Source organism: Chlorocebus sabaeus, chromosome 25 (genome assembly GCF_047675955.1).
Source record: "Chlorocebus sabaeus isolate Y175 chromosome 25, mChlSab1.0.hap1, whole genome shotgun sequence".
NCBI lineage: Eukaryota > Metazoa > Chordata > Mammalia > Primates > Cercopithecidae > Chlorocebus > Chlorocebus sabaeus.
The window spans coordinates 21,642,564-21,668,426 of NC_132928.1; the positions used below are offsets into that span (position 1 = coordinate 21,642,564).

Genomic DNA, 25,863 nt, shown 5'->3' on the forward strand with positions numbered 1-25,863 from the left:
AGAAACAGCAAGTGACAGAGCAGAGGAACGGCTGACCCAGCCAATCCTGGAGCTGCTGCTGCAGCACTTGTTCCCCCAACAAGTGCTCCTACATTCTGGTAGGACAGAGAGGAGGGGGCTACTGGCCCACACCCCTCCCCTGCCCTGGACCCCCTGGCTGCTGCCCTGCGGAAAGGGCAGTTAGGCTGCCTCAGGCTGGATGGGCAAAGGCTGCCATGGGCCAGGGTGGTGACGGTTTTGCGGCCCCTCCCTGCTGCCCCGTGTGGGAAGAAGAGCACAGAGCCTGGCACGTTTCTCTCTGTGTCCTCTGGGCTGGAAGGAGCAGGTATAGACAGGGCCCAGGCAGCCAGGGCCTGGTGCTGCTTTGGCATCGGTGGCAGGAGGGCTGAACCTCCAGCCCCTTGGGTTTGGTTCCACCCCTGGCCTGTCCCTGGCACTCGACAACTGCTCCTGTGTGCTTATTGGTGCCACCATGTTATATAACGCTTATATAATCTTCCAGGGCGAGCACTGTGTCTCCGCTCTCAGGTCACGCAGACACGGTGTCCGTGTGGGAGGCAGGATCTGTGGAAGCCTGTGGGTGAACCTACTCCCCCCATCCCCAGCCTGGCTCCTTCTCCTGATCTCAGGCATAGGATGGGGGCTGGGAGACCCAGGTCCCTCTCCACACCAGCTGTGTGGGATGAGAATACGGTTGGCTGGGCAGTTTTCCTCACCTTCCTGCCTCACTAGTCCCACTTGCCCTGTCTGGTAGAGCAGATGCCATCCTTGTGCTTTGAGACCAGCTCTTTGTTTTGGGGGACCCCTGGCATGGCAGGTGGCATGGTGAGATGAACCCCAAAATGTTGCAGTGGAAGAACACATGGTACTTAGGATTGGATAAAGAGAGGGAGAAATTAGCTCTGCCTTTGAGGTTTCGAGCAAGGGTAACCAGAAGGATGGTGGTGGCATTACAAGAGATTTGGAGCAGGCCCAGGGGCTAGGGGATGGTCAGGGAAGGGTGTACAGGGAAGTAGATCAGACAGCAAAGATAAACATGGTGTTCTTTTACTGTACTCTCCACTGGGCTGTCCCTGGTTACCAGGGCAACAGAAGCAGTGATGAAAATCATGCCTTTCGTTCAGTGGAAAAATCTGGCTCCTCCTCCTGGCTCTTCCTTCTCTAAATCGCCTGTGACCCATTGAGAGGGTTGTGCTTCCAAGGATCAGAGAGAGACCCCAGCATGTTTTCATCATGCCCCTCTTTCCCCAGTCTTTTTTATCATCTCCCCTCTTCTTGCATCCCCTGTCTCCCCCCACAGCTTGGCAGTTGGCAGTTGCGTAGGAGTTGGAGTAGATGCAGGGGGAAGGGCATGGACGTCATCACAGGGCAGAGTGAGCAGAGCGTGGGCAGAGATGTGGATGCAGGAATGCCTGGCACATGAGGAGGGTCCAGCATTGATGAGCTAGATGGAGCCAAAAGCCTGTTTCTGGGCTGGTAGGAGCTAAGGTGGCCAGGGTAAGATGATGGAGGGCCTTCAGAGTTCAGCAGTCTGGGTTCAAGGGAGTAGGAACTAGGAAGGGCATGAGGTTTCTTGTGTAGTCATCTTGTGATGAAAACTACCAAACCATATCCCATTTTGAAGTTAAGATTTTTGTTTAAGTTTTATCTTTCATCTTATGATGAAAACTGTGATTCACTCATTCAGCATTTATTGTGTGTCCCCCATATTAGGTGAGGTTCTGGGAACTGGGAAGCAAAAGGTGAGTAGCGCTGGACCTTGACCTTGAAGAGACTGTGGTGAATGGAAGGAGGATGAGTATATGGGGGGAGATCTGGCGTTGTTGCAAGCCTGGAATCTGGGGTCCCCAGCAGGAGACTAGCAACATACCAGATTGGAGGTGATAGGTTAGGGTGGAGCCTATGGAAATGAAGAGGAAGAGGTAATTTAGAGTGCTTCTTTGGCTTGAGAACAGGACATGGGGAAGAGGAAGTGCTGAAATTTTGAACCTTACTGATTTATAGAAATAGAAACATTAGAGTTCAAACTTGTTTTGGGAAGTCATGTTTGATTTTCCTTTAGACATGTTGCCTTCAAGATGATGGCAGGGTATCCAAATAAAAATGTTTATGGTCAGGCAAGTAAAATATGCAATGGAAGTCCATTCTGGGAAAAGATTTGTAGAATATTGGATTATGAAGCTTGAAGGTGGGTAGAGGTAGATCGTAGGGCCTGGGGCATCACCTGGAATTGAGTGAGGCTGTATGCCTTGTACTGGTTTATTATCCCAGGGCTTGCCCAGACCCTGGACATTTCTGCTAACAAAACACCCACATCTTCTACCAAACCATATCCCTTTTTGAAGTTAAGATTTTTGCTTACGTTTTCTTCTCCCTAGTAACTATGTCCAGGTATACCTGGAAACACACACACACATACACACACATACACACACACACGCACACACGCACGCACTTATTTCCCCAAGCTCTTGTACCATTTGCTTATAGCCTGGGACTGTGCTGTAGAAATGCGCCACAAGTCTTTGGCCTCTTCCAGCATGCTGTTAGTCACCCTGGAGGAGTAAGAGCACTGGATAGAGAGGCAACTTTTGCTAGCTACATAATCTTGGACACACCACTTCCTTTTCCAGGCCAAGTGTCTAGTCTAAGGGATCTAGCTTCTTTCAGCTCTGAAGCCCTCTGATTTGATGTCTGGAAAGCTTTTTCTACCTTTGCCCAGGTTTCTGATGCAGACCAGGCTTTTTGAACAAGTAGCCTAGATTTCTTAGTGCCTTGTGGGAGGGACTGGTAGGGATGGAGGCCTAGTCCCCAGAGTGGTTCCCTGTCTTCAGTGTGGATAAGAGCCCTCCAGGTGGATAGGAGCCTCTGTTCCTCTTTGGAGCATGAAAATACTGGAAGAGCAGGTTTTCCCAATGACCAGGGGTTGCAAACTGTGGCCCGTGGGCCGGATTCCTGTTTTTGTAAATAAAGTTTCACTGGAGCAGAGACATGCCCGTTTGTATGTCTGAGACTGGTTTCATGCTACAATGGCATAGTTGAGTAATTGCAAGGGAGCCTGTATGCCCCATAAGTCTAAAATATTTACTATTTTGCCCTTTAGGATAAAAAATAAAACTTGCCAACCCCTGCTGTAGACTACCAGAAAGGTGCTTGGCCTTTTACTGGGGATGCTTACGATGGCTGTTTCAGATTTCTAGGGTTCTTAAAGATTCTGCGTTGGGCCTGTCTTTGTGATCCCATGAGAGCATGATCTGATAGTTGAAATAGTAGATTATTAGAGTCAGCTCAAAAATAGTCATTCTGTATCTAGGAAAGCTCTTTCATTTTCAGCCTTTTCCCTGGAGCCTGGAGGCCTGAGCTCCTCAGCAGGACTGGGTTTGACAAGCTACTGTCCCTCTCATTCTGATTTCCCAGGGCAGTGCAGAGGATATACTGGACTGACCCAAGCCTAGTGTTGGGTAAGGAGAAGGGAGGCTTATTAGTTCCGCCTGTCCTGTAGGATCTTCCCCTGATATCTCTATTGCTTCTGATCTCACTGGCACCTTTAATGCCAAAGTCCTGGAGATGCCACCGCAGAGAGAGTCGGCAACCCAGCCTGGCATGTCTGTCTGAATCTGGCACTTATCCACTCTGTCGGAATAAGGCCCTGGGCTTGGCGTTTGTGGGATGTGTGTCTGTGTTGGCTTGGGACTGGAATCAGCATTGAGTATTCCTGCAGCCAACCTTTATGGAGTCCTCCTGTGTCCTAGTTTCCACCTTTTTGACCTGGTCCTCCAGCCGGAGTCTTGCTGAAACTCCTAGCTAGGAACAGGGCTAAAGTTCTCACTGCTGCAGAACAGCAGCAGCCCAGCAGTTGGGGCAGTTCTGCTCAGGGCTGAGATAGGAAGTGAGACACGTCGGTAGCAGGAGGAAACCACGTGCTGAAAGTAGCAGGGGGAAGGGAGGTGACTGAGGTTGATTCTCATTGCACTTGGTAGGGAGGAGGCCAGCAGTGGGAGGAGGGAGCAGACAGTCCGCAATAGCAAAGAAGACAGAAGTCAAGCACACCTAGAGCTGCTTTTAGCTGGTAATGGTAACTCTGGCTCTAGGAGCATTCCTTCATACCTCCCCGACACAGTTTCCCCAGAGGCTGTTATAAAGAAAACATTCTCTCTTAAATATCTTTTCATTTGTAGGGTTTAGGGTGACCCCATACTATATGGTCTTAAACTTCTGTTGAGACAAGTATACTGACTTGGATAAATAAATATCATTTACCAGATATTTATTAAAGATCTATTATATGGTAGGCACTGTGTGAAGTTCTCAGGATACAGAAGTAAGTAAAAGATTCGCAGTTTGATCTGGAAGGTTTATGGGCAGCTGAACCAATCTTAATTCCGTCTGTACTGGATCACATGCTTCAAGAGAACATGTCTGTATCTGTCTTGTTCTTTGCTGTCACCTCAGTGCTAAGTACAGAGCTTGGCACACGATAGGCCTCAGATATTTATTGGTTGACCCATCCTTGTTTGATCTGTCCTGGAAATGTGCAGGAGGGATCTGAGTGGGTAAGTGGAGGAAGAGAGCTGCTTAACGCAGCAAGTGTGACAGATTTGGGGGAAGATGGACGTACTCGGATATAGGATGATGACTGCCTTTAAGTGACTGCCTTTAAGGAAAAGAGAAGGGTTAAAGCCATGTGGGCATGACAGAATCCATTGGCGTTAGGGCCATGAGAAGGAAGGAATATGACCTGGCTACAAAGGTGGGTTAGAGGTAGTCAGGATCATTGGATAAAGCAGAGGGCCACCAGAATAGTGAAGAACTAACCAGCGGCAGAGAAGGGAAGAGTGGAGGGAGAATAGGGGCCATTGTGAGAGGAAACATGGAGACCTCTTCAGGCCTAGGATGAAAGCAGAAATAACACAAGCGAGTCTCAGATGAACATGATGGCAGGGATAAAGAAAAGATGGGACTCTCAGCTCTGTTCTGCCAGTCTCCTCAGAAATGACTGTGTCCATGTATGACTAAAAATGCCTCTCAGTTATTTTCCAACAGTGCGGCAAATGCAAGGAAATTAACTGTGGTTTGACGTTATGGTTAGTCTTTTTTTTTTTTTTTCAAATTTGTCAATGGAGATTTTCACAGGTACACAAAGAATTAGCGTAATATACCTCAATGTTCCCATCCCCCGGTTTTTTGACACATAATCAATACATGGCTTTTCTCATTTCTTTCATACCTTCACCCACCTTTCCTTACCCCCTTCTTGGATTATTTTACAGCAAGTCCTAGATCCTGTATTATTTTATCCATGAATACTTTTTAATGTATCTCTAAAAGATAATATCTTTTAAAAACATAACCCTAGTGGTATTATTACACCGTGAAAAAGCACAGTCATTCCTAAATATCTCCTGTCATCCAAATATCCAAATAATGTTTAAATTTCCTTCGTAGTCTCAATTTCTTTCTTTCTTTCTTTTTTTTTTTTTTTTTTGGAAAACAGCGGGTTGGTTTGAGTCAGGCTCCAAACAAGATCCGTATGTTTCATTTAGTTGATGACATCTTCAAAGCTCTGTTAATAAAGATTATGGTCATTCTTAAAAGAATTGATGTTTTGCAATTCTACCTTTTAGATTTACTTAGCTGCCCACCATTCTTCCCAGTCAACTGCCATCAACAGCTTCCTGAGTTTTGTTAGATGATTTTTATGATTTTGAGCATTTTTTCATGATCCCTCTTGCCTTTATGGTGTAATGTAGCTCGTCATTTTTCCCTTCCTTCAATAGATATTTCTTGCGAGCCTGCTCTGTTCCAGGAGCTGTACTGGACACTGGCCCTACACCTGTGAAAAGGACAGACAGGGCCCAACGCCTGGAGCTTACAGTTTGACCACAGGAGAGCTGCTGCTTGGCAGTTTTCCCCGTGTGTTCACCCCAGCTGAGCGGTGTGACCACAACCGTCACTTCTGTGCAGGCAGACCTGCCACGTTTTAGAGCATGGTGTTCATGCTCTCATGTTGTCATTTTATGTAGTTGATAAAGGTGCCCTTAGCATGTTCAAGAAGCCAGACGTGGCTTCTGTGGCAGGCCTATGTCTCATAGCCACGCGACCCGGCATTTTAACTGTGGTGCTGCCTGGGCTCTGAGCGTATCCATGTAACACTTTTGGGCTTGAGTGTGTATAGCTCGGAAAGTTAAAATGGAGAGCTTCCTGAATGGGTGGATTGTAGAGAGGCTAAATGAACACGTTTAAAGAGAGGGGCTCTGAATTGTTACAGGGCTTGTCAAACGCCAAGTGTTGCTAATGTGTTTGAGCAAATTGGATGTTTCTGTGGCTTTGTGGACTTCAGGTTGGTTTGGGGCTTTTGCCTGTTCCAAATAGGCTACCTGCCAGCCTTTCAGATGACAGGCCCACTTTCTTGATTTGCTGTTTGTTATGCATTGGGTAGCCAGTCTGCCTCAGTAGCCAAATATGATGGTACAATTCAGGCCTGTCTTGCTGATAAAACTTTTAACTGATTTACATTTCTTTATGTAAGTAAATTATCAGACTCTGATTCCTGTGATGCTCTGATTTTGAGAATGGTCCATGATTCTTTTTACATTTTTGCATTTTCAGTTCAAGTGCAACTGTATTGTAGTTACTGGATTGTAGTGTCTGAGCCTTTAAAAAAAATCTTAGTTAATAAAAGTATATTTTCAGATACAAGACCTAGTAGCCTTATGATACATATCTCCTTGTCCCTGAAGGCTACATGTTCAGCCTCTGAGGATATGTTTTGTTTTCTTTCAGTTAAGAGGTCTTTAATTATTTCGATTGTGTGCCCATATCAGTTAAAACTTTTGAGCAATTCCCCTTGTTTGTGTGTGTATTTATAATTTATAAAAAGCAGTGCTGTGCTAAAATACATTATAGTATTATAATGCACAAAACAAAAGACTTCAAATGGCTAGGATATATAGTATTCCCTACCTTCTTCCTAAGTGAAGTCTTCATGGTTCTGTCCAAGGGCAGCCTTCTACTTTGCCCTAAATTTCAATTCCTCTCCCATATTCAACATTGCCCCAGCCTGTCCCCTCCTCCTTGCATCCCCACCTTTTCCCTCTACTGGATCATTTCCAAAGGCTATCTTTCTCATCTTGAAAAAGTCTTCTTTGGTCACCTCTCCCAGCTACTGCCCCATCATCTGTCCCTCCATATTTTCAGTCCTGGCTGTCTTCACATCCTCTCTTGACTCATGCCGCTCTGATGAGAGTGCTCCTGTGGTAACTCCCATGATCCTGACTCTAGTGGTCACTTCTTCATCTTCCTTACAGGAGCTCTTCAGCAGTTTGGCACCTCTGGTCATACCCTTTTCCTTGACGCTGTTTCTTCACTTGACTTCCAGGGTGTGTATTTCTGGCTTTCCATCTGCCTAATTGGCCGTTCCTTCTCGGCTTCTCATCTCCCTGACCTCTAAACATTAAAGGCCCTGGGCACCTCCTCTCTATCTTCTCTCATTCTGTGATCGTCTCCTGTTGCATGGCTTTTAATACCATCTATATGAGTGATCTCTAGAATTTGCTTCGGTGTAATCCTGGGAGATCAATAAGATTGACCATGAGCTGATCATTGTTGAAGCTGGTTGATGGGTACCTGGGGTTTTTTATACTGTTCTCTCTCGTTTTACTTATGTTAGAAATTGTCTTTTTTTTGAGAAGAAATCTCACTCTGTCGCCCAGGCTGGAGTGCAGTGGCGTGATCTCGGCTCACTGCAAGCTTTGCCTCCTGGGTTCATGCCATTCTCCTGCCTCAGCCTCCCGAGTAGCTGGGACTACAGGCACCTGCCACCACGCCCGGCTAATGTTTTTGTATATTTAGTAGAAATGGAGTTTCACCATGTTAGCCAGGGTGGTCTCAATCTCCTGACCTCATGATCCACCTGCCTTGGCCTCCCAAAGTGCTGGGATTACAGGCATGAGCCGCTGCGCCTGGCCCAGAAATTTTCTATAATGGAAAGTTAAAAAATCGATACGCTGACGACCCTTAATCATTTGTCTGCAGCCCAAACTCTCTTCTGAACTGTAGACCTGTGTATCCATCTGTCTGTTTAATATTTCAGCTTCGATGTTAATAGATATTTCAGTAAACGTGTCCAAAATGGAACTCCTGGTTTCCCTCCCCAATATGTTCTTCCTGCAGTCTCCCCATCCCATTTATGGGAATACTGTCCTTCCAGTTGCTTTTTGAAAACACCTCTGGTCATGCTTGATTTCCCTCTTTCTCATCTGTCCTTCATCCAGTTCATCAGTAAGTCTTGTTGACTCTACCTGTAAAACATATCCAAAATCTCATCTATCAGAACTATTTCCACTGCCATCACCTTGGTCCAAGCCACCATCCTCTCTCACCTGCTTCTTTATTGCCCCTTAGAGGCTGTTAGTCTTCCCCGCAGCCGAAACAGTCCTGTGAAACGTTAAGTCACATCATGCTCTGCTGTGCCCAAACCCTGCAGTGGCTTCTCTTCTCTCTCAGTAAAAGCCATCACCCTTACTGTGGTCCATAAGACCTCATAGCTTATCTCAACACTGCCCAGTAGAAATATAATGTGAGCTACACGTGAGGGTCATGTATATAATTTAAAAATTTTTGATAAAAGGAAAAATGAATGGAAAATGAACCAGTTGAAGTTAATTTTGTAATGTATTTTATTTAGCCCAGTATATTAACAGTATTTTCACCTCTGAGGTATATTACATTGTTTTTGTTTTGTTTGTTTGTTGTACTAAGTAATAGTCAAAGCACATCTCCATGTGAACTAGCTGCCTTTCATGTGCTCCATAGCCTCACATGGCTAGTGGCTGCCATCTTGCACAATACAGGTCCATATGACCTTACCCAGCTTTATCACGTTGCTTCTGTATCTATCTCCTGTTACTCTTTTCAACTTCCACTTTGCTCCAGCATCACTGGCCTCCTGCTGTTGTTTAGGTATACTAGGCATTTCCTGTTTTAGGGCCTTTGTACCTCCAGTTCCCTCTGTTTGGAATGCTTTTCCCCGATAGCCCTATGGTTAAATCTCTTACTTCTTTTGGGTCTGTGCTCAGATGTTACCTTCTCAGTGGGTCCACCAAGCCCCCAGCATTCTCTAGCCTTCCTTGCATCCTGTTCATGTAGTGCTTTTTCACCAGCTGGTGTACTATTTATTTCTATTAGTGTATTTTCTGTCGCTCCCCACTGGAATATGTGCTCCATGAGAGAAGGGATTTTTGTGAGTTTTGTCCCCTGCTATATTTTGGAGCATGGAACAGTGCCTGACATATGTATATAAGAGATGGTCATTTGTTGAAGAATTAAGTGAAATTAGCTATTAAGAATGATTATTTTTCAGTAAGAACATAGCAATTGAGCATAATTTATTATTTCAGGATAGCTCGGTGTCATTTGCAATTAGAAGTTCTGTTTGGAATCAGGATATTTTAAAAGAGACCTCACAATGCTATGCAGATGCCCATGGCAGAAATGCATCCTGGATTATACTTATGAAATCTTGATACTTGTTTTTTAGTCACATCCACCATGTTCTGCAAAGGTTTTTGTTGAAATCCAGCTAATATATTTCAGTCAGTCTTGATATCAATCAGTTGTTCTTAAAAACTCATTGCAAAATTTAATAATTTTATAGGTTGAATTTAATAAATGGGTTCACGACCCCGGAAATACTTCATTTTGGGTGATTTTAAAACAAGTTTTGATGTTCTATTTTGAGTGTGTGTAGATAATGAGATTTTAAAGATGACATCCTTACATTGATATTGGCAACACTATCATATAATGGTAGAAATGATTTCCAATTGCCCGTTTTAAAAGAATAATGGCTTTCTTACCCATTAAAAAAATTCTACCTTCACCATAAAGATACAGGGTAAGTATTTATTTGTTTGCTTAAAAATATCCATTAAGTAGCATTCTACTTACTGGCACTCATTACAGAAGAGGTCAGCACATTTTAGTACTCTTGTTTTCTAGTTTAAAAAAGTATAATTCCTCTTTTTTTTTTTTTTTTTTTTCGAGACAGAGTTTCACTCTCTTGCACAGGCTAGAGTGCAGTGGCACAATGATAGCTCACTGCAGCCTCAAACTCCTAGGCTCAAGCAATCCTCAGCCCTGCTAGTAGTGAGAACTACGAATGTGCTCCGTGATGCCCGGCTGATTTTTAAATTTTTGTAGAGACGGGGGTCTTGCTGTGTTTCTCAGGCTGGTCTTGAACTCCTGGTGTCAAGAGATCCTTCTGTTTTTGGCCTCCCAAAGCACTGGGACTATAGGTGTGAGTCACCATACCTGGCCTGATTCTTCTCTAAGTTGAGCAACTCTTTTAGATATTTTTACCACAAGATAATTAGTGACACTGTGGTCAGATGACGTTCAGGTCTCACCGTCTTATTACAAAGGACTGTTGTTTATTGTATTGAAGATGGTATCTTTAATTTTGCTTCACTGGGCAGATGTAAACTGTACTAAATCAACAGGCGACTGGGGGTGTCACTGTCTACCCTTCTGCATTTGGATCTCCTACTCAGACACAAGGATGCCTCTGGTACCTTAAATGACAGCAACCACCCAACACACAAATTGAAGGAGTGTGTCAGTGTCAATTCCTATATTAAATAATACTAAAATTTAATTTTTTGTGTTTCAGTAAAGTATAAATATTCTAATATTTTCTTCCTCATCCTAGTGCATCTTCTTATACACGCCACATTAGAGGTGATTGCTCTGATTGTTTTTTCTATAGTAACCTTGCCTCCCTAACAACCTTTAATTGACATAAAGGTTGAGTCTTGTCTTTTCTGTTGTTTATAGTACCTGACAGTGCTGGGTTTCACTGATATTCGTTGACTGAATAGTGCTGAGGAGTATCTCATTCTCTGACCTCAGCACCATAAGGTCGTATTTCTTGGACAACAAAGTCCAGTAGCAGATTTCTTTGGTGGCTGCTAGAGCCATTTCGTTAACAGTATTGAAAGCTTTTGTGATATTAGAGAAACAGCTCTGTGGTCCTGTTGCCGTTAGCTGTGCATCCTTCTGCATCTGACAGGTTGAAAGGATGGTGGCAGCTCTAGTCACTGCCATGTTGTCATTTAGGAAGTAGATAGTCGTGTTCAGATGCTCCAGAAATGAGCTGGCAGAGATTGCTAGAAGAGATGGTCATGGTATCTAGAGCAGCCAGCTCTCCTCTTCATGAGAGAGTATGTCTTTGATGCATTGTTTCCTGTCTTCCATCAGTTTACATGCTGAAAATATTGGTGCAGATGTCTGAGATGTAAGCTTCTCCTCCACCTGGATAGTCCAGGAGGTATGTCAGCTGGACACATCTACTTGGTGTTGTTTTTCTAACTACCCTGACTGGATGCACAATTTGAAAGATCAGCAGCTGGGATGAGAACTGCAGGCTGTGGCTGAGGAACAGAGGCCCCGTGCTCTCTTTACTGCAACAGAGACGTCTCCCAAGGTCCCCTGGACCCTGCATTGCTGAGTCAGGCTTGCCCTGATGTGCTAGTCTGGCTGCTTGGACCACTGGTGAGCCCATCAGCATTCATGGATTGATGTGCATTTGCTTAGGCTGGCCTCTGTGAAAGATTCTGTGTCTTTTTCTCTTTTTGGATGTAGTGGGGTGGGGACGGAGAAGGAATGAGTGAGGTAGACAGATACCTTCACCTAAAATAGAGTGTAAATGTGACACAAATGAAGTGTAAGATAGTGTTGTATTAGCCATAAATGGGATTGGGAGCTGGAGGATGTCTCTGGGAACACAAGGAAGATCTCATTCCGCTTGTTTATGGCTGTATCCTCAGAGCCTAGCATGATGCTTGCACCCATCAAGTGCTCAGTGAATAGGTGTTTGTTAATAAGTAAGGGTTCAAGGATGAGAGGACTTCACCTGAAAGTTCATGCCAGACCACAAAACTGAAGAAGGAAATGGCTTGTTGGCAGAAGGAGGTTGGGATGCTCAGAGAGTGTAAGTGGCAGAGGAGGGGCTGTGTGTTGGAGAGGTAGAGGTGGTCTTGGGAGGCCCTTGATCAACTTTCTAAGAATTTGGTTTTGGTGGCTCTTAACTTATTTTCCTGCCAGTTCATATTAGAAATTGCATGGATGCTATAGTCTCTCCAGGAGAAAAAAATAGTAAGAGCCCACAATCTGGCATACACCATCAGAGGATTCACAGATCCCAAGTTACAAAAACCTGCTGTAGGGGCTGGGTGCGGCGGCTCACATCTGTAATCCCAGCACTTTGGGAGGCCGAAGTGGGTTGATCACCTGAGGTCAGGAGTTTGAGACCAGCCTGGCCAACATGGTGAAACTCTATCTCTACTAAAAATATGAAATTAGCTGGACATGGTGGCGTGTGCCTGTAATCCCAGCTACTCGGGAGGCTGAGGCAGGAGAATTGCTTGAACCCAGGAGGCGGAGGTTGCAGTGAGCCGAGATTGCACCATTGCACTCCAGCCTGGGCAAAAAAGAGCGAAAGTGCATCTCAAAAACAAAACAACAACAACAAAAACAAACAAACAAAAAACCTGCTATAGGCTGGTGAGCCGTCAAATGCTCACTGAGCTCTTATGATGGTGATAAGATGCTTTTTCTCCTGGAGTCTTTGGTACTTGCCCAAGTGCACTGAGTGGGCATTCTGGGTTTAGAGGGTGCTGATAAGCAGCAAGCACAACAGTGGTCCCGAGGAGCTTGGGAAAGCAGTGGGGAATGGGAGTGTACACACTGACACAAATGGAGAGGTCCAGTGTTTGCTCTACTTAACAGGGGACAAAAATACCTGTTCTATTACTTGGAAAAAAATAGAAAAAAATTAACCTTTACAACTTACTGATTCAAACTATTGAATGTTTATGCTAAGTTTTTTTTCTGTGACATGATTTCCAACTTAGATACCCACCCAAGCCGTAATGACGGATTCAGAGAGGCAGCATGTTACATTTGTGGGAATGGTGAGTGTGGAAAGGAGTCATTAGAGTTTTATATTACCATGGCATAGGTTTGGGAGAATTCCTTAGCTGTCCTGACCCTTCAGGGAGGGCTGTCTGGAGGAGGAGGCATTTCACAGGCCTCTTGGAAAAGCAGGAAGACTGGACTGAGGAACGTTTAACATTGGATTTCTTTTTCCTTACATTAAAAAGATTCCCATAAAATGTGTCTCTGTACTATCAGTTTAAAAAAACAAAAACAGGCCAGGCACGGTGGCTCATGCCTGTAATCCCAGCACTTTGGGAGGCTGAGGTGGGCGGATCATAAAGTCAAGAGATCAAGACCATCCTGGCCAACATGGTGAAACCCCTTCTCTACTAAAAAAAAAAAAAAAAAAGGCCGGGCGCGGTGGCTCAAGCCTGTAATCCCAGCACTTTGGGAGGCCGAGACGGGCGGATCACGAGGTCAGGAGATCGAGACCATCCTGGCTAACACGGTGAAACCCCGTCTCTACTAAAAAGTACAAAAAACTAGCCGGGCGAGGTGGCGGGCGCCTGTAGTCCCAGCTACTCGAGAGGCTGAGGCAGGAGAATGGCGTAAAAACCCGGAAGGCGGAGCTTGCAGTGAGCTGAGATCCGGCCACTGCACTCCAGCCTGGGCGACAGAGCGAGACTCCGTCTCAAAAAAATAAATAAATAAATAAATAAAAATAAAAAATAAAAAAATTAGCAGGGCATGGTGGCACGTGCCTGTAGTCCCAGCTACTTGGGAGGCTGAGGCAGGAGAGTCACATGAACCCGGGAGGCAGAGGTGGCAGTGAGCCGAGATGGCGCCACTGCACTCCAGCCTGGCAACAGAGCGAGACTCCGTCTCAAAAAAAAAAGATAAAAAACTTCCCATCCTCCAGGCTTTTGTAGTGCATCTGATATATAGATAGGCTGTTTGGAGGGGAAAAAAGCCAATGTGGGCAGCACAGTGTTGGCATTTCTGCCTTTGTGTGTTATAGGTAAGTTCCTTCAGTGGAAGGTGAGGTTGAGGAGTGGTAAGGCAATGCTTGATCCCAGTGAATGATGGTGACAATCTGCCCTGCACTGGCTTGTGCTTAGGTGCTTGGCCAGCACGAGGAGGCATCACTGCGGGTGTGGGGGGAACTCCTGCACCTTGAGAGAGGTGGGGCCGACCGGGCTCTCTGAGGCAGCCACAGCTTGTGCATATTGCAGAGAAAGGACTGGGCAGCTGAGGTTCCAATTTCCTCACCTCACTCATGGGCTTAGCAGGAATTTGTTTTGTAGGGAGGTTAGTCTGTGAGGGAATTTTAAAAGTTCTTTCAAAGAAGAGCCTCTTCCATTTCCTGCAGAGTAATGTTCAAACTGCAGGTCCAGAGGCCATACTGGGTGAGATCAATTTAGCCAGTTGAGACCAGCCTTTAAAACATATATATATAATGGAAAATATTAGATTGCATAGTACGTAGTAAAGATGAGTATTATTTCATGAAACTTTGTTTCAGTTATATATATAGAGAGAGAGACATATAGTTAAGTGCACATATATGCCTGTGCTGGGCTGCTGCGTAGCATTGATTTCCCGCTATGAATCAGGGTCCAGAAAGTTTGAGAAACATTGTCCTGGAAGGATTTCTCTGCTCTTAGTGTAAACAGTGGGTTCCAGCCACTTCCCCAGAGGCCATCTCTATGGAGACAGATGTGGTGAGAGGGCTCTTTTTAAAGAGCAGCCAGAGTCAGCTTCTGACAGTGTGATCCTAGGCTTGTCTGCAGCTGCTCACCCATGCCTGGTGTTTCCTGCTGCAGAGGAGCTAGGGAGAAAGACCGGGAAAACCTCAGCCAGGTTTAGGAGCAAAGGTCCCCTTCCCTGTCTTGTCACCAGGTATGATTCCCTAGAATGCAGCAGCATATCCAGCCCCTTCGGTCTTCTCTTGGTTCCTGGCTTTATTAACTGTTTCTTTACCTTAGAAAGATTTTATCTTTTAGCAGCAAATTTCCTTCTTCCCCACATACCAAAGCCATGGCAGGAAGAGGAAGGCTATCCCGACTGTGGTTTTGTCCTTATATTCTCTGTTTCTCAGGTTCGTTGCCTAGGGAGGGTGGAGTCCCGGCGATCTGGGGGCGGGGGTAGGATTCGTGGTGGATCAGAATGAACTTGCTGTCACCTCAGTGATTCTACTTAGATCTGTGATTCTCTGGCTCCATCTTTCCCCCCGGAGGAGAAGAGCCTTTCTTGGGTCATAGTTGCCTCTCCTTCCACCAGCTGCACTGACCGACCTGCAGAGTGTTGACCCACTTGTCGTACCTCAAATAGAGGTTTAAATTAGGGCCTTTAATCTGTAAGAGGCTTACAGCTTGTTGGGTGGCCAGCTGCTCTGGACTCCCATGTGGGCAGAGCTGGGTTTTTCCTGACTCTTTTGGGGTTTAGGGAATCATGGGGGTCAGTGACTTTCTCGCAGGAGCCACAGGCTCTGGGACTAGGTGGGCGGGATCTCTTGTGATGGAGTTGGGTGGTGGTGTGTCCTTGTAATGATAGAATGGGGAGCTGGGCCAGCAACTTGGGTGCTGGGCCTGCTTCTCTTGGACACTGAGCCTGGATTCTTGCTGATGTGCAGTTAGCTTTGCTGGCTCTACATGTGTTTTCATTTCACAGATATTCATTAATCCAGAGTTGTGTGCCCAGCATGGTGCTAGGTGTCACAGGGAGCACACAGAAGCATGAGAATCAGGCCCTCCTCCCAAGTTGCTTATTGTCCTTTTGAGGCTACCAGGCTAGTCCCTATCAAAGCATTCATTCCTACTATAGACAGATAGGCATGGAGGGGAAGTATTATTGGAGAGACCTCAGGGCTTTCTCACCTGAGAAGGGAGAGAGCCCTGGGGTGGTCAGAGCTGGGCCCTGAGTGGTGGGATTTAGGACGATGGGAAGATGGTAGGGCTTGGAAGATAGAAGAAACAGCAAACAGCAGAAGGGGGAATGGATGAGTGTCCTCCTGAGAGGACTGTGGAGATGGCCATGGAGCCTCTTCTTGCCCACTTCCTGAGATAGTCGTGGTTTAGTGCTAGAGACCCTTATTCCTTGGGCAATGTAGACCCAGCTCTATGGGTTCCCTGTTTTTTTCTTCTCTTCCTCCTCATTATTATAACAACAGACAATAATAATGATTCCTAGCTTTCAGGGAGCACATTTTGTATACCACGTTCTGTGTGCTTTACATGGATTGTCTCATTACAGGTACAGGAACCTTAGAGAGGTAGATGTTCTGTATCATTATGTGCACCTTACAGTTGGTGCAGCTGAGGTGTAGAGGGGTTAAATAACTTGCCCTTCGTGGGTGACATAGCAAGGCAGTGGTTGGGTGAGGAGTCTACCAGGGTATCCTGAAAGGCGGAACTCAGTGACAGCAGAAGGGCATACTTTTAACTCACTGCTTCCCACTCTTGTGTGAATATTAGAATCACCTGGGAATCTTTCAGAATTTCCAAAGCCCAGGCTGATTACATCAGAGTCTCTTGGGGTGCTGGGACACAGGCATCAGTTTTTGAAGCTTCCCAGGTGATTCTAATGTGCATCCAAATTTAAGGACCACTACTTTAACCTTCTGTGTTTTAGAGCCTTTGAATATTTGACTGAATACATTTTTTACCTCCAAGATTCTCCAAAGCACTGCAGAGGGGCCTTCCTCCAGTCCTACCCTGAGGATGTCTGTCTGTCCACTCACCATGCCATATAGTATCTGACGGAGTAGGACCCCTGCCACCCCACGGCATCTGTGACTCCCAAAGAGTGAAACCTAGGTGGTGTGGGGTGGTCTTCCTGGGATCAGTGGCCCTTCTCACTCTGCATGCCACCTTGAGGGCAGAGCCTCCTTCAGAGCCCTGGAGACCTCCAACTGGTTTCTCACATCTTCTGCTCCCTGGGGCCCCTGACTTCGGCGGGGAAGGGAGAGGGTCACATGAGGGCAGATCTCTTCTGGACAAGTCCCATTCCTCTGTGTCTGTCCCTGACTGAACCTGAAATGGACACGAAGAGCAGAGTCGTTTGGGTGGCTGGGAACAGCACTAAATTTAGCAAAACTGTAGCTGGTGGGGGGCCGGCCCAGAGTGAGCCAAACCCAGCCCTGAGTGGACTAGATTTATAGTCAGTAACACAGTCAGCATCATCTCTGCTTGGGAAAGTGTGTGGTTACACAGGATCTTCCGATTTCCAAACCCCGGAAGCTTGTCAGCCTGTCCCACAGGCCTCCCTGACTCTGCCCCTTGAAGACTTGGCTCCACCCCCACCACTGATGCTGCCCTTGGACTTAGTCTTCCATCCATCTGTCTGTCTCTCCCTTGTGTGTCTGGAATTTCCACTTCAGTACCTTGACCTTCTTTTATGCCTCTTGGCCAATGCTGCCAGCCTTGACTCCCAAGGCCCTGGAAGGCAAGACCCTAGCATTGGTAGATTTTCTGTAGAGTATCTGGCACCAAGGACACCTTTCAGTCAAGGTGGACAAGTGGAGGAAAGCGGGGAGCTGGGATGGTTAGTCGAACAAGTGTTGAGGGACTGAGATGTACTTTCCCTCCTCCTAGAAACTTAGCCAGGTAGATGGTATTTGTATACCCAACAACTGAAGTGAATTGTCATGGGAACAGAGTGGCTGTGAGACTCTTGGACAGTTGGGAGTTTCTCTTTGGTTGGCTGAGTCTCTGTCCTGGTGTCGATGTATCTCGGAAGAGGTGGGTTTTGTGGGATTAAAGAGTGGATGTCAGTGGGTGATGGGACATCTTTCCCTGCTGGCTCCCTCTCCCACTCCTCAGATCTGATGGTGGTGACTTGTCTGGAGGAGCTTCTGTTTCCTTAATGCCCTGGGAGATAATGACCAGGCTAACTTTACTCAACTCTTTCCAGAGTGGGTGATTACACTATGAGGCCAGGACTGGGATCATGCCTATGAGTGTGAAGTCTTCAGGGCTCTAGCAGCCACTGGAAACTTAGCCTTGGATTTTGCTGATTGGGAACTGTGTCATCTCCTTGGTCTTCTTGGTTTTCACTTCCTTCACCCAGGACTGGGATCAAGCATGATTTGTTAGTATAGGGCAGTGAGTCTCAACTAGGGGCAATTCTGTACTCCCTAGCCCTGGCTCCCAGGGGACATTTGGCAATGTCCAGAGACATTTTTTGGTTGTCATAACTGGGGAGCAGGAAGGCTGTTACTGGCATCTGGTGTGTAGAAAACAGGTATCCTGCTAAATATTATACAATGCACAGAACAACTGTCCCTACAACAGAGTTGTTGGTCCAAAATATCAATTGTGCTGAGGTTGAGAAACCTTGGTATAGGGGGACAGTTTTGTAGAAATGGCCATGAGAGGTCGTTTCATCCAGCTCTTTGCTTCTGTTGGAAATGACTTGAAACCAGGAACTATTGAGTCATTGCCTTCTCCCTTCATCGCTTGCTCCCCTCTCTTCTTAGTGTTTATGGAGAACCTTGGTAGTGAAATACTTCAGCATCTAACAATATTGTCTTCAGGAAGTTGTTTCCAAGCCATCGCTAAAGCTGCTGTGGTACAGTTTCCTGTAGAATCCACCTGTAAGCACACATGTATCCCAGGTCATCTGGGTGGCTTTGTGCAGCTGTGTCTCTGGTGCACCTAAGTAAACCTATGATTTAGGTGTTGGTACCTTTAAGATGAACTGTAAGGGCAACCAGGAAGCCATTCCAAGCAGGCATCATGTGGGAATGATCAGAGTCTAGCCTGGAGCTGTTTTCCTTCTCTTTCTCTCTGTAGCTAAATGTTTGTTCTGCCTTGCAGAACTGAGTTCTGCTTGCTAAAGTTCTCTTAAATTCAGGAAACACATACTCATTGCCCTGGAGAACATGATGTTATTTCCCAGGTAAAAGACCCAACCTGTGGCCAGATGCCTGAACAGTCTGGTGCATCTCTCATCTGCCAACACCATTTTTCTGCAGTTGACAGGGCTACTTGAAGGCCAGAATGGGGAAATGAGAAGTCTCCCAAAGTGAGGACCTTTGCTTGCTCTAGATACTGAAGGGAGGGTCACTGTGTGTGGATTCCAGAATGTGCTGACTTTTAAAAATTCACGACAAGTTTCAAGGTTCTCTCCATGTGACCCCACCACCTGGACTCTCTGATCGTCATGTCAGAGGGTGAAGGTGTGAGTGACACTTTATGATTCAGGGAAAGAAGAGGTAGTGGGAGCGGTGGGAGAGAAGATTGGCAGGAAGAGGGACAGATACTCTCATTGGGTGCATTTGACATCCTTGCCTCCAGTTTGCTTCTCAGCGTTGTTCCCCTGGCCACAAAACTCTCACTCAAACCAAACAGTTTAGGAAGATCATTCTACTTAGGAAGAGAGTAAATAACATTTTACAAATGACTTTGGGGTTGTCTGGGTTTTTGTCTTTTTAAAAATGTCTCCCTTTGCTAGTGGAAGTCACTGGGGAATGGATGATATGGCAAGTGCTTGCTGTTCTTGGAGTTCAGGTTCACTGCTCCCCTTCTCATGCAAGGGACTGAGATGGTACTTGTGGGCTCAGGAGCCAGGTTCTAGATTACTGCTGTCTTAGCTGGCAACTAGGGCAGTCGAAACCAAAAGCCTCAGAAGTCCTGTTCAATGAGGGTAAATATTTGAATGGATTGAACAGATGAGTGTGTGTATATTTAGAAACTCACACCCAGTAGAGAAAGAACCTCTGGGTAAGCCCGGCTTGCTCATCCCTGCTGCAGGTCAGAGCACACCCAAGGTTACATCCTCTTATTCCATGATCGGCTGAAGTCACTTCCTTATGTACCCAAGGCTGCCCACGCCCAGCTACTGTTTCCTGAGCCTGGTCAGGAAGTGCAGATCATTCCGCTCATAACCTCTTGGTAGCTTATAGTCATCAGCAGCATTCTGGATTCTTTTGCCTGTGTCTGAGTCTCCACAGTTCAGCTGCCATGTTGCTCCCAGATCCTGAGCTGGTCTTTGGGTCCGCGGCTTCTGCTTGGACTTCCTGGCTTCCAGGCCCAGAGTTACTTCAGGGCTCTGGCAGCCACTGGAAATTTAAGCCTTGGATTTTGCTGGTTGGGAACTGTCTCGTCCCCTCCGTCTTCTTGGTTTTCACTCCCTTCACCCCTGGCCCAACCACTTCTGTCTCATTAAAAATCTTGTTTCTTGTAAGAGTTACTTTATATTTCAGCATGGGTTTATAAAACCTGAAGACATTTTCAGACACAGTCTCACAGAACATAAAGCTTGACAAATTAATTTGGAGTTTTGAAAACATGCTTATTTTTTATGGTATTGAAGCTTTGTAGAGTAACATTTTTGCCATTTATTAAAATGCAATAGGAAAATGCTCAGAAATGTGTGTGTCCTTCAGATTTTGTGAGCAGAGAGTGTAGGCACTAAAATTCATTGGTGTTAAGGCAACAACCCGTTTGGATAAAAGTCCATTTCCTCCTAGCTTTTTTCTTGTTAGCTTTTTTTTTTTGGTAGTATTATTATTATTTTTTAAGAGATAGGGTCTTGCCCTGCTGCCCAGGCTGGAGTGCCATGATGCCATTATAGCTCACTGCAGCCTCCGACTCCATAGAGATGGGATCTCTCTACGTTGCCCAGGCTGGTCTTGGACTCCTGGCCTCAAGCAGTCCTCCCACCCCGACCTTCCAGAGCACTGGGATTACAGGTGAGAGCCACTGCACCTGGCTTTTTCAAAAAATTAATATTGTTATTGACGTATAACTGCATGCACAAAAGTGAGTGAATCATAAGTGTTCAGCACAAAGTGTACATATCCTGTCACCAGTGCCCAGATCAGGAAAAGAAACAGAACATTACCAAACCAAACCCCACAGAAAATACTTTGCATTTTTTTCTAGTTAGAAACCACCCCTTCCAAGGGTAACCACTATTTTGAATGCTACAATCACAGATTAGTTTTGCCTGCTCTTCAACTTCATATAAATGAAATCACACAGTATGTTCTTTTCTGGAGTCTAGTTTCTTTCACGCATCATTTTGCTTGTGGCATTCATCCATGTTCTGTGCTATTGTAGTTTTCCATTCTCATGACTGTGTAGTATTCCATATTAATAGACGACAGTTTATTATTTGTATACCGTTGATGGATATTCGGGCTGTGTGCAGATTTTGGCTATTACAAACAGTGCCAGTGTAAATATGAATGTCTTGGTGAATGGATATGTACACACATACCTGAATGTATGTATACATACATATACATACTTGTGTATATACATATATATTTCTGTTGGGTATAAACTTAGAAGTGGAGTTGCTGGATCATAGTTTTAATAGTAGTGCCAAAGCAGTTGTAACAGTTATACTCACACTAGCAAAGTAGGCAAGTTCTGGTTGCTCCAAATTTTTGCCAATATTTGATATTATCTTCCTTTTTCATTGTACTTATTCTGGTGGGTATGTAGTAATACTTACTGTAGTCTGAATGTGCATTTTGATGATAGTGGCCATTTGTGTGTCCTCTTTGCAAAATGCCTTTTCAGATCATTTGCTCATTTTTCTGTTGGGTCGCCTGTCTTAATGGTTTGTAGGAAGTACTTTATATATTGTTGGATATATGTATTATGAAGATTTTCACTCCTCAGTAGCTTTGGGTATCCATTTCTTTAGTGATATTCCTGTTTAACCCATGTGAAAATATTAGAATTGTATATAGTGCTTTGCACAGGAATTTTTTATTCTTTGTTAGCTATGTTGAAGTTGGGGTACATGCTATCACTACTCATCTACAAAGGTACTCAGGATACTGGTTATATAGGCTGGAGCAGGGACTCTTGAAGTTCCTGGCATATTAAGTGCTGGCATCTTTGGGGTTACATCAAAATAAAAACTGCTAATATCCAAGTGTTTACTGTGTGCCATAGAGTGTTCCAAGCATTTTACATGGGCTAGCTCATTTATTCCTCATATAAGCTTATCAGTTAAGTGCCATTATTATTCCCATTTTTGAGTGAGGAAACTGAAACTCAGAGAAATCTTGTAATTGCCCAGGGTCACACAACTGAGATTCCAGTTGCAGAGGCCATACTCTTAACCATTGTACCACATAGAAAATTGCATTTCCCTACACTACTGTTTTATTATAGTGCTGGATTAGTGGCTGGCACATAGTAATTGCACATGGTAAATACCTGTTACATGAAATAATTTGACAGTGGTGAGTTACATAGGTCTTCGTTAAATGGGGAAATTTGCCCTGGCAATGGCATATGTTGATATTGGAAGCAGTTGTGTTTCATCCTCATGTGTCTCTTACCTGGAGCAGTGCCTGTCTTGGAGTAAGTATCATAGTGAACATTTTGGAGTGAATGAATCAATCACAGGCAGATTGTGGACCCTGTCTAGCAGATGGAGTGCGCTCAGAGGACACTACAGGAACCAGGGCCAAGGCAGGGCCATGGTCGGGGCCATGGTCATGGCCCAGGGAGAATTCACAGTTTGGCTAGCAGCATCCCAGTTGTACAGCCACAAGGCAGCCCAGTTTGTAGTAGCAGAATAGGGTCCAATGTCAGCAGGCGAGGCTGTCCCAGTTACAGGCAGTCAGGTCAGAAGAGGTCCCAGCAGGAGTGCAGGGCTGGCAGGATTCAAGGTCAGGTAATCCAAAGTCACAAGGTTGCAAGCAGTAAAAGTTCAGGCTGGCTGGCAAGAGAGCCAAGGAGCTCCTGGAGGGAGCTGTCGCCCGGGCTGGGCTCCCCTCCTGAATGAGGCCTTTCTTCTCAGGCTGCTCAGAGTGCCTGAGAGGAATACACCAGACCTTAGGCCGGGCTGGGGAGGGTGAACTGGAGACTTATCCTGGGCCGGAGCCAGAAGGAGCCTTCATGAATGTCTTGTCAAACTCTTCATTTGGTGGGTGAGGAAATCAAAGTTTAAATGAGAGGTTATTCAGCAAGTGGTAGAGCCAACGCTGAAATCAGGCACTGTAGAGTTTTTCCCACTTCCTCGTATTTTGTATCAAAAATGAAGAGGTAATGGGAATTGTGGTACTTGGAAGGAGGAAACACTGAGGTGGAAGCCTTAGAGAGAAATGATGGCGAGTGCTTGAATATAGGGGGAAAGGAGGAATTCCAGGAGGACTGCACAGGCCTGGAAACTGGTAATATGGGTGATGGGGATTGGAAGGAAACTGCTTAGATGATAACTGAGATACTGACTCTAGAATGTAAATTCCATGATGACAAAATCTTTTTCATTTTAATTGAAGCATAACATACAGAAAAGTGCACAGAAGGCAAGGACTTAACCTTTTTTTACTGTGCTAAAAACCACGTAGCATAAAATTCATCATCTTACCCATTTGTAATTGTACAATTCAGTTGTATTAAGTTCCTTCATAGTGTTGTGCAACCATCACCACCATCTGTCTCCAAGACTCTCTTCATCTTACATAACTGAACTCTGTACCCATTCAACTGCCTGTTCTTCTCCCCACAGCCCCTGGCAACCACCATTCTATTTTCTGTCTTTATGAATTTGGCTACTCTTAAAACTGCATGTAAGTGGAATTATATAGTATTTGTCTTTTTGGGACCGGTTTATTCCACTCAGCATAATGTCCTCAAGGTTCATCTGTGTTGTAGTATGTGTCAGAATTTCCTCCCTCTCAAGGATGAATAATATTCCACTGTATTTTGTTCATCGCTTCATCCGTTGATGAACCCTTGGGATGAGGACTTTTACGTGGCTTGCTCACCAGTAACTAGAACAGATCCTGGCTTTAAAAGTAACTCAGCAGGTAATAGTTGAATGAATTTTAGTTATGTTGAACGCAAGGTGATAGTGGGATACCCAAGTGGGCTGTCCAACAGGCATTCCTGGATGTCTCAGGACTAAAGGTTGGAATCGCCTTCATGGGCAAGGGGTAAAGACAGTGGTGTGAAGGTGCTCCCAGGGACAGGGGTTGAACAGTAGGAGCAGGGGCCTGGGGCTAGCACAGGTGGGACCAGAGTCATGACAGATGCAGGAAAGGTGGTCTCGGGACAGTGGTACAGACCAGAACATGAGATCAGGGGAAATGTATCCAGTACAGCCAGAGCTATTAAGTGCAAGGCAGTAATCAAGGCACTAGGACTAGCACCATGCATGAGGCAGAAGTAAAGATTCACCAACACAAATCGTTCTAAGACCTCGTGGAAGTGGAAGTCTTGAACTTGAGTGTGGACTTGAAATACAATTGGACTCTGCACTATGAAGAGGAGAGAGAAGGACACCACAAGTGAGAAAGCATTGAGAAAAGGAGCTTGGTGGAAAGAATGGGAGGGTACAGGGCACGAAAGGAGACCAGAAAGATGAGGCAGTGGACTTGCAGGGGAAGTGGGAGACAGGGTCGGCACTTCTTTTATTTCCTTCCCTTTAAAGTTGATCAAGAGTTGACAGTTGGGAAGCTTGAGCAATCTACATCTAAACACTACATCTAATGTCACTGCTACTTAAAATTACTGGACACCAAAGAATCCCCAGGTGAGCTGATTACCCTGTATGTATGATAGAATATTCTAACATGGTTGCACATGACAGATGCACTTGACTTAAATATGAGTGTGGCGATTTATCAGTCACATGCTGAAAAATCAAGAGCCTCTAAGTCAATTTAAACAGTATTCACTGGGCGGCAGCTGAGAGCCCTGCTTAACAGTAGATGCTGGGATAGAGAGACAAAAAGGTGAGATTAAGAAGTAAGAGTTGAGCCTGGGCTGTACCTAGACTTACCTGAGTTTTAGAGACCTTCCTTTCCACAGATATTGGACCGAAAACTGAGAAAGTGGATGCATTGTCTGCTCCCATCTTAGTCTCTGCAGCTTCCTACACAATTGCTGGGCTCCCAGTGCTCTGCTCTAGGGCCAGGCAAAAGTCTGTACTCTCATGCATACGCACTTCTGAAAAAGCGGCTTGGTAACTTCTTAGGTACACCCACGAGGTTGGCCCCAGATCTCAAGGAAATCCTCAGAAATGATTTTGGAAGATAATATCCAGCTAACTCCCCCAAATTCAGGATCCCTAGAAGCTATTTATCTCCAGGAGATTGCCTAGAGTATTCCTACAGGATGTAAATGAAGGATGCACGCACGTGGAGCATGAGTATTCTATACAGGGAACCAGTCAGATGCCACCCACCGGTGCCAGAATGAAGTCAGAGAGCATGGGGCCAGAGAGGCCAGAGAGCCTACCTGCTTCTGAATAATGGGGTGTCCCTGCCAGAGCTAGGAAGTGTGAGGTGTCACCCTACCAGCCTCCAGCTCTGAGGTGCTAAAGGGGAATCCAGGACCCTAAAGGAAGCTTTGAGTCTCTGGGTTTGTGCCTGTTGTATCTCTGGCACCACTATTTACCTCTGTCCCGCAAAAGCATCCGGCTTAGTCTGGTCTTAGCATCTAAGAGACCAGGTTTCAGCGAACCTTATGTATAAGCAATAATGTAGTGATGATGCTAACTTTATTAAGTGTTTAGTGTGTCCTAGGTGCTGCTCTGTTTTCTATGTATTCACTCATTTAAACCTCACAGTAACTCTGAGATAACTGTTTTATTTGACAAATGAGGAAACGAGTCACAGAGAGCTATAATATCTTTCCTGAGATCACTCAGCTAGTAATAAGCAGAGACAGAAAGTGGACCGGTCCTGCTCCAGAGCCTGCATTCTTAGGGAAACAGCTCCAGTGGGATGTGTAGGAGCCACCAGAGGCCAGAGCAGAGAGGTCAGCTGCTGACCAATCACACTCCTAGATCCGGTTTCTCCCTGTCAGAGCCAACTGCCCCCACTGCTTCAGGGAGGGGACTGTGGCTCTGTTGTTTTACCCAGGTTTGCCAGGAGGATTAGCCTCTTCCTTGTGTCAAAACAAGCCAAGCAGGAAAAAAAAAAAAACAACAAACAACTCATAACTTGCAGCA

At 45.5% G+C, this 25,863-nt stretch overlaps 1 protein-coding gene across 3 annotated transcripts in view; it reads left to right on the forward strand.

The window, feature by feature from the left end:
- LOC119619597 (uncharacterized) overlaps window positions 1–25,863 on the forward strand; it is a 67,740-nt gene that overhangs the window by 1,117 nt on the left and 40,760 nt on the right. For 2 of the 3 annotated variants that reach the window (XR_005236084.2, XM_073011544.1), the window contains exon 2: window positions 1–98. Coding sequence is in view for 2 of the 3 variants with exons in the window: in XM_073011544.1 (XP_072867645.1) it covers window positions 1–98 (98 nt within the window). In the remaining variant the exon portion in view is untranslated. The other variant, XM_073011543.1, reaches the window with a different exon arrangement.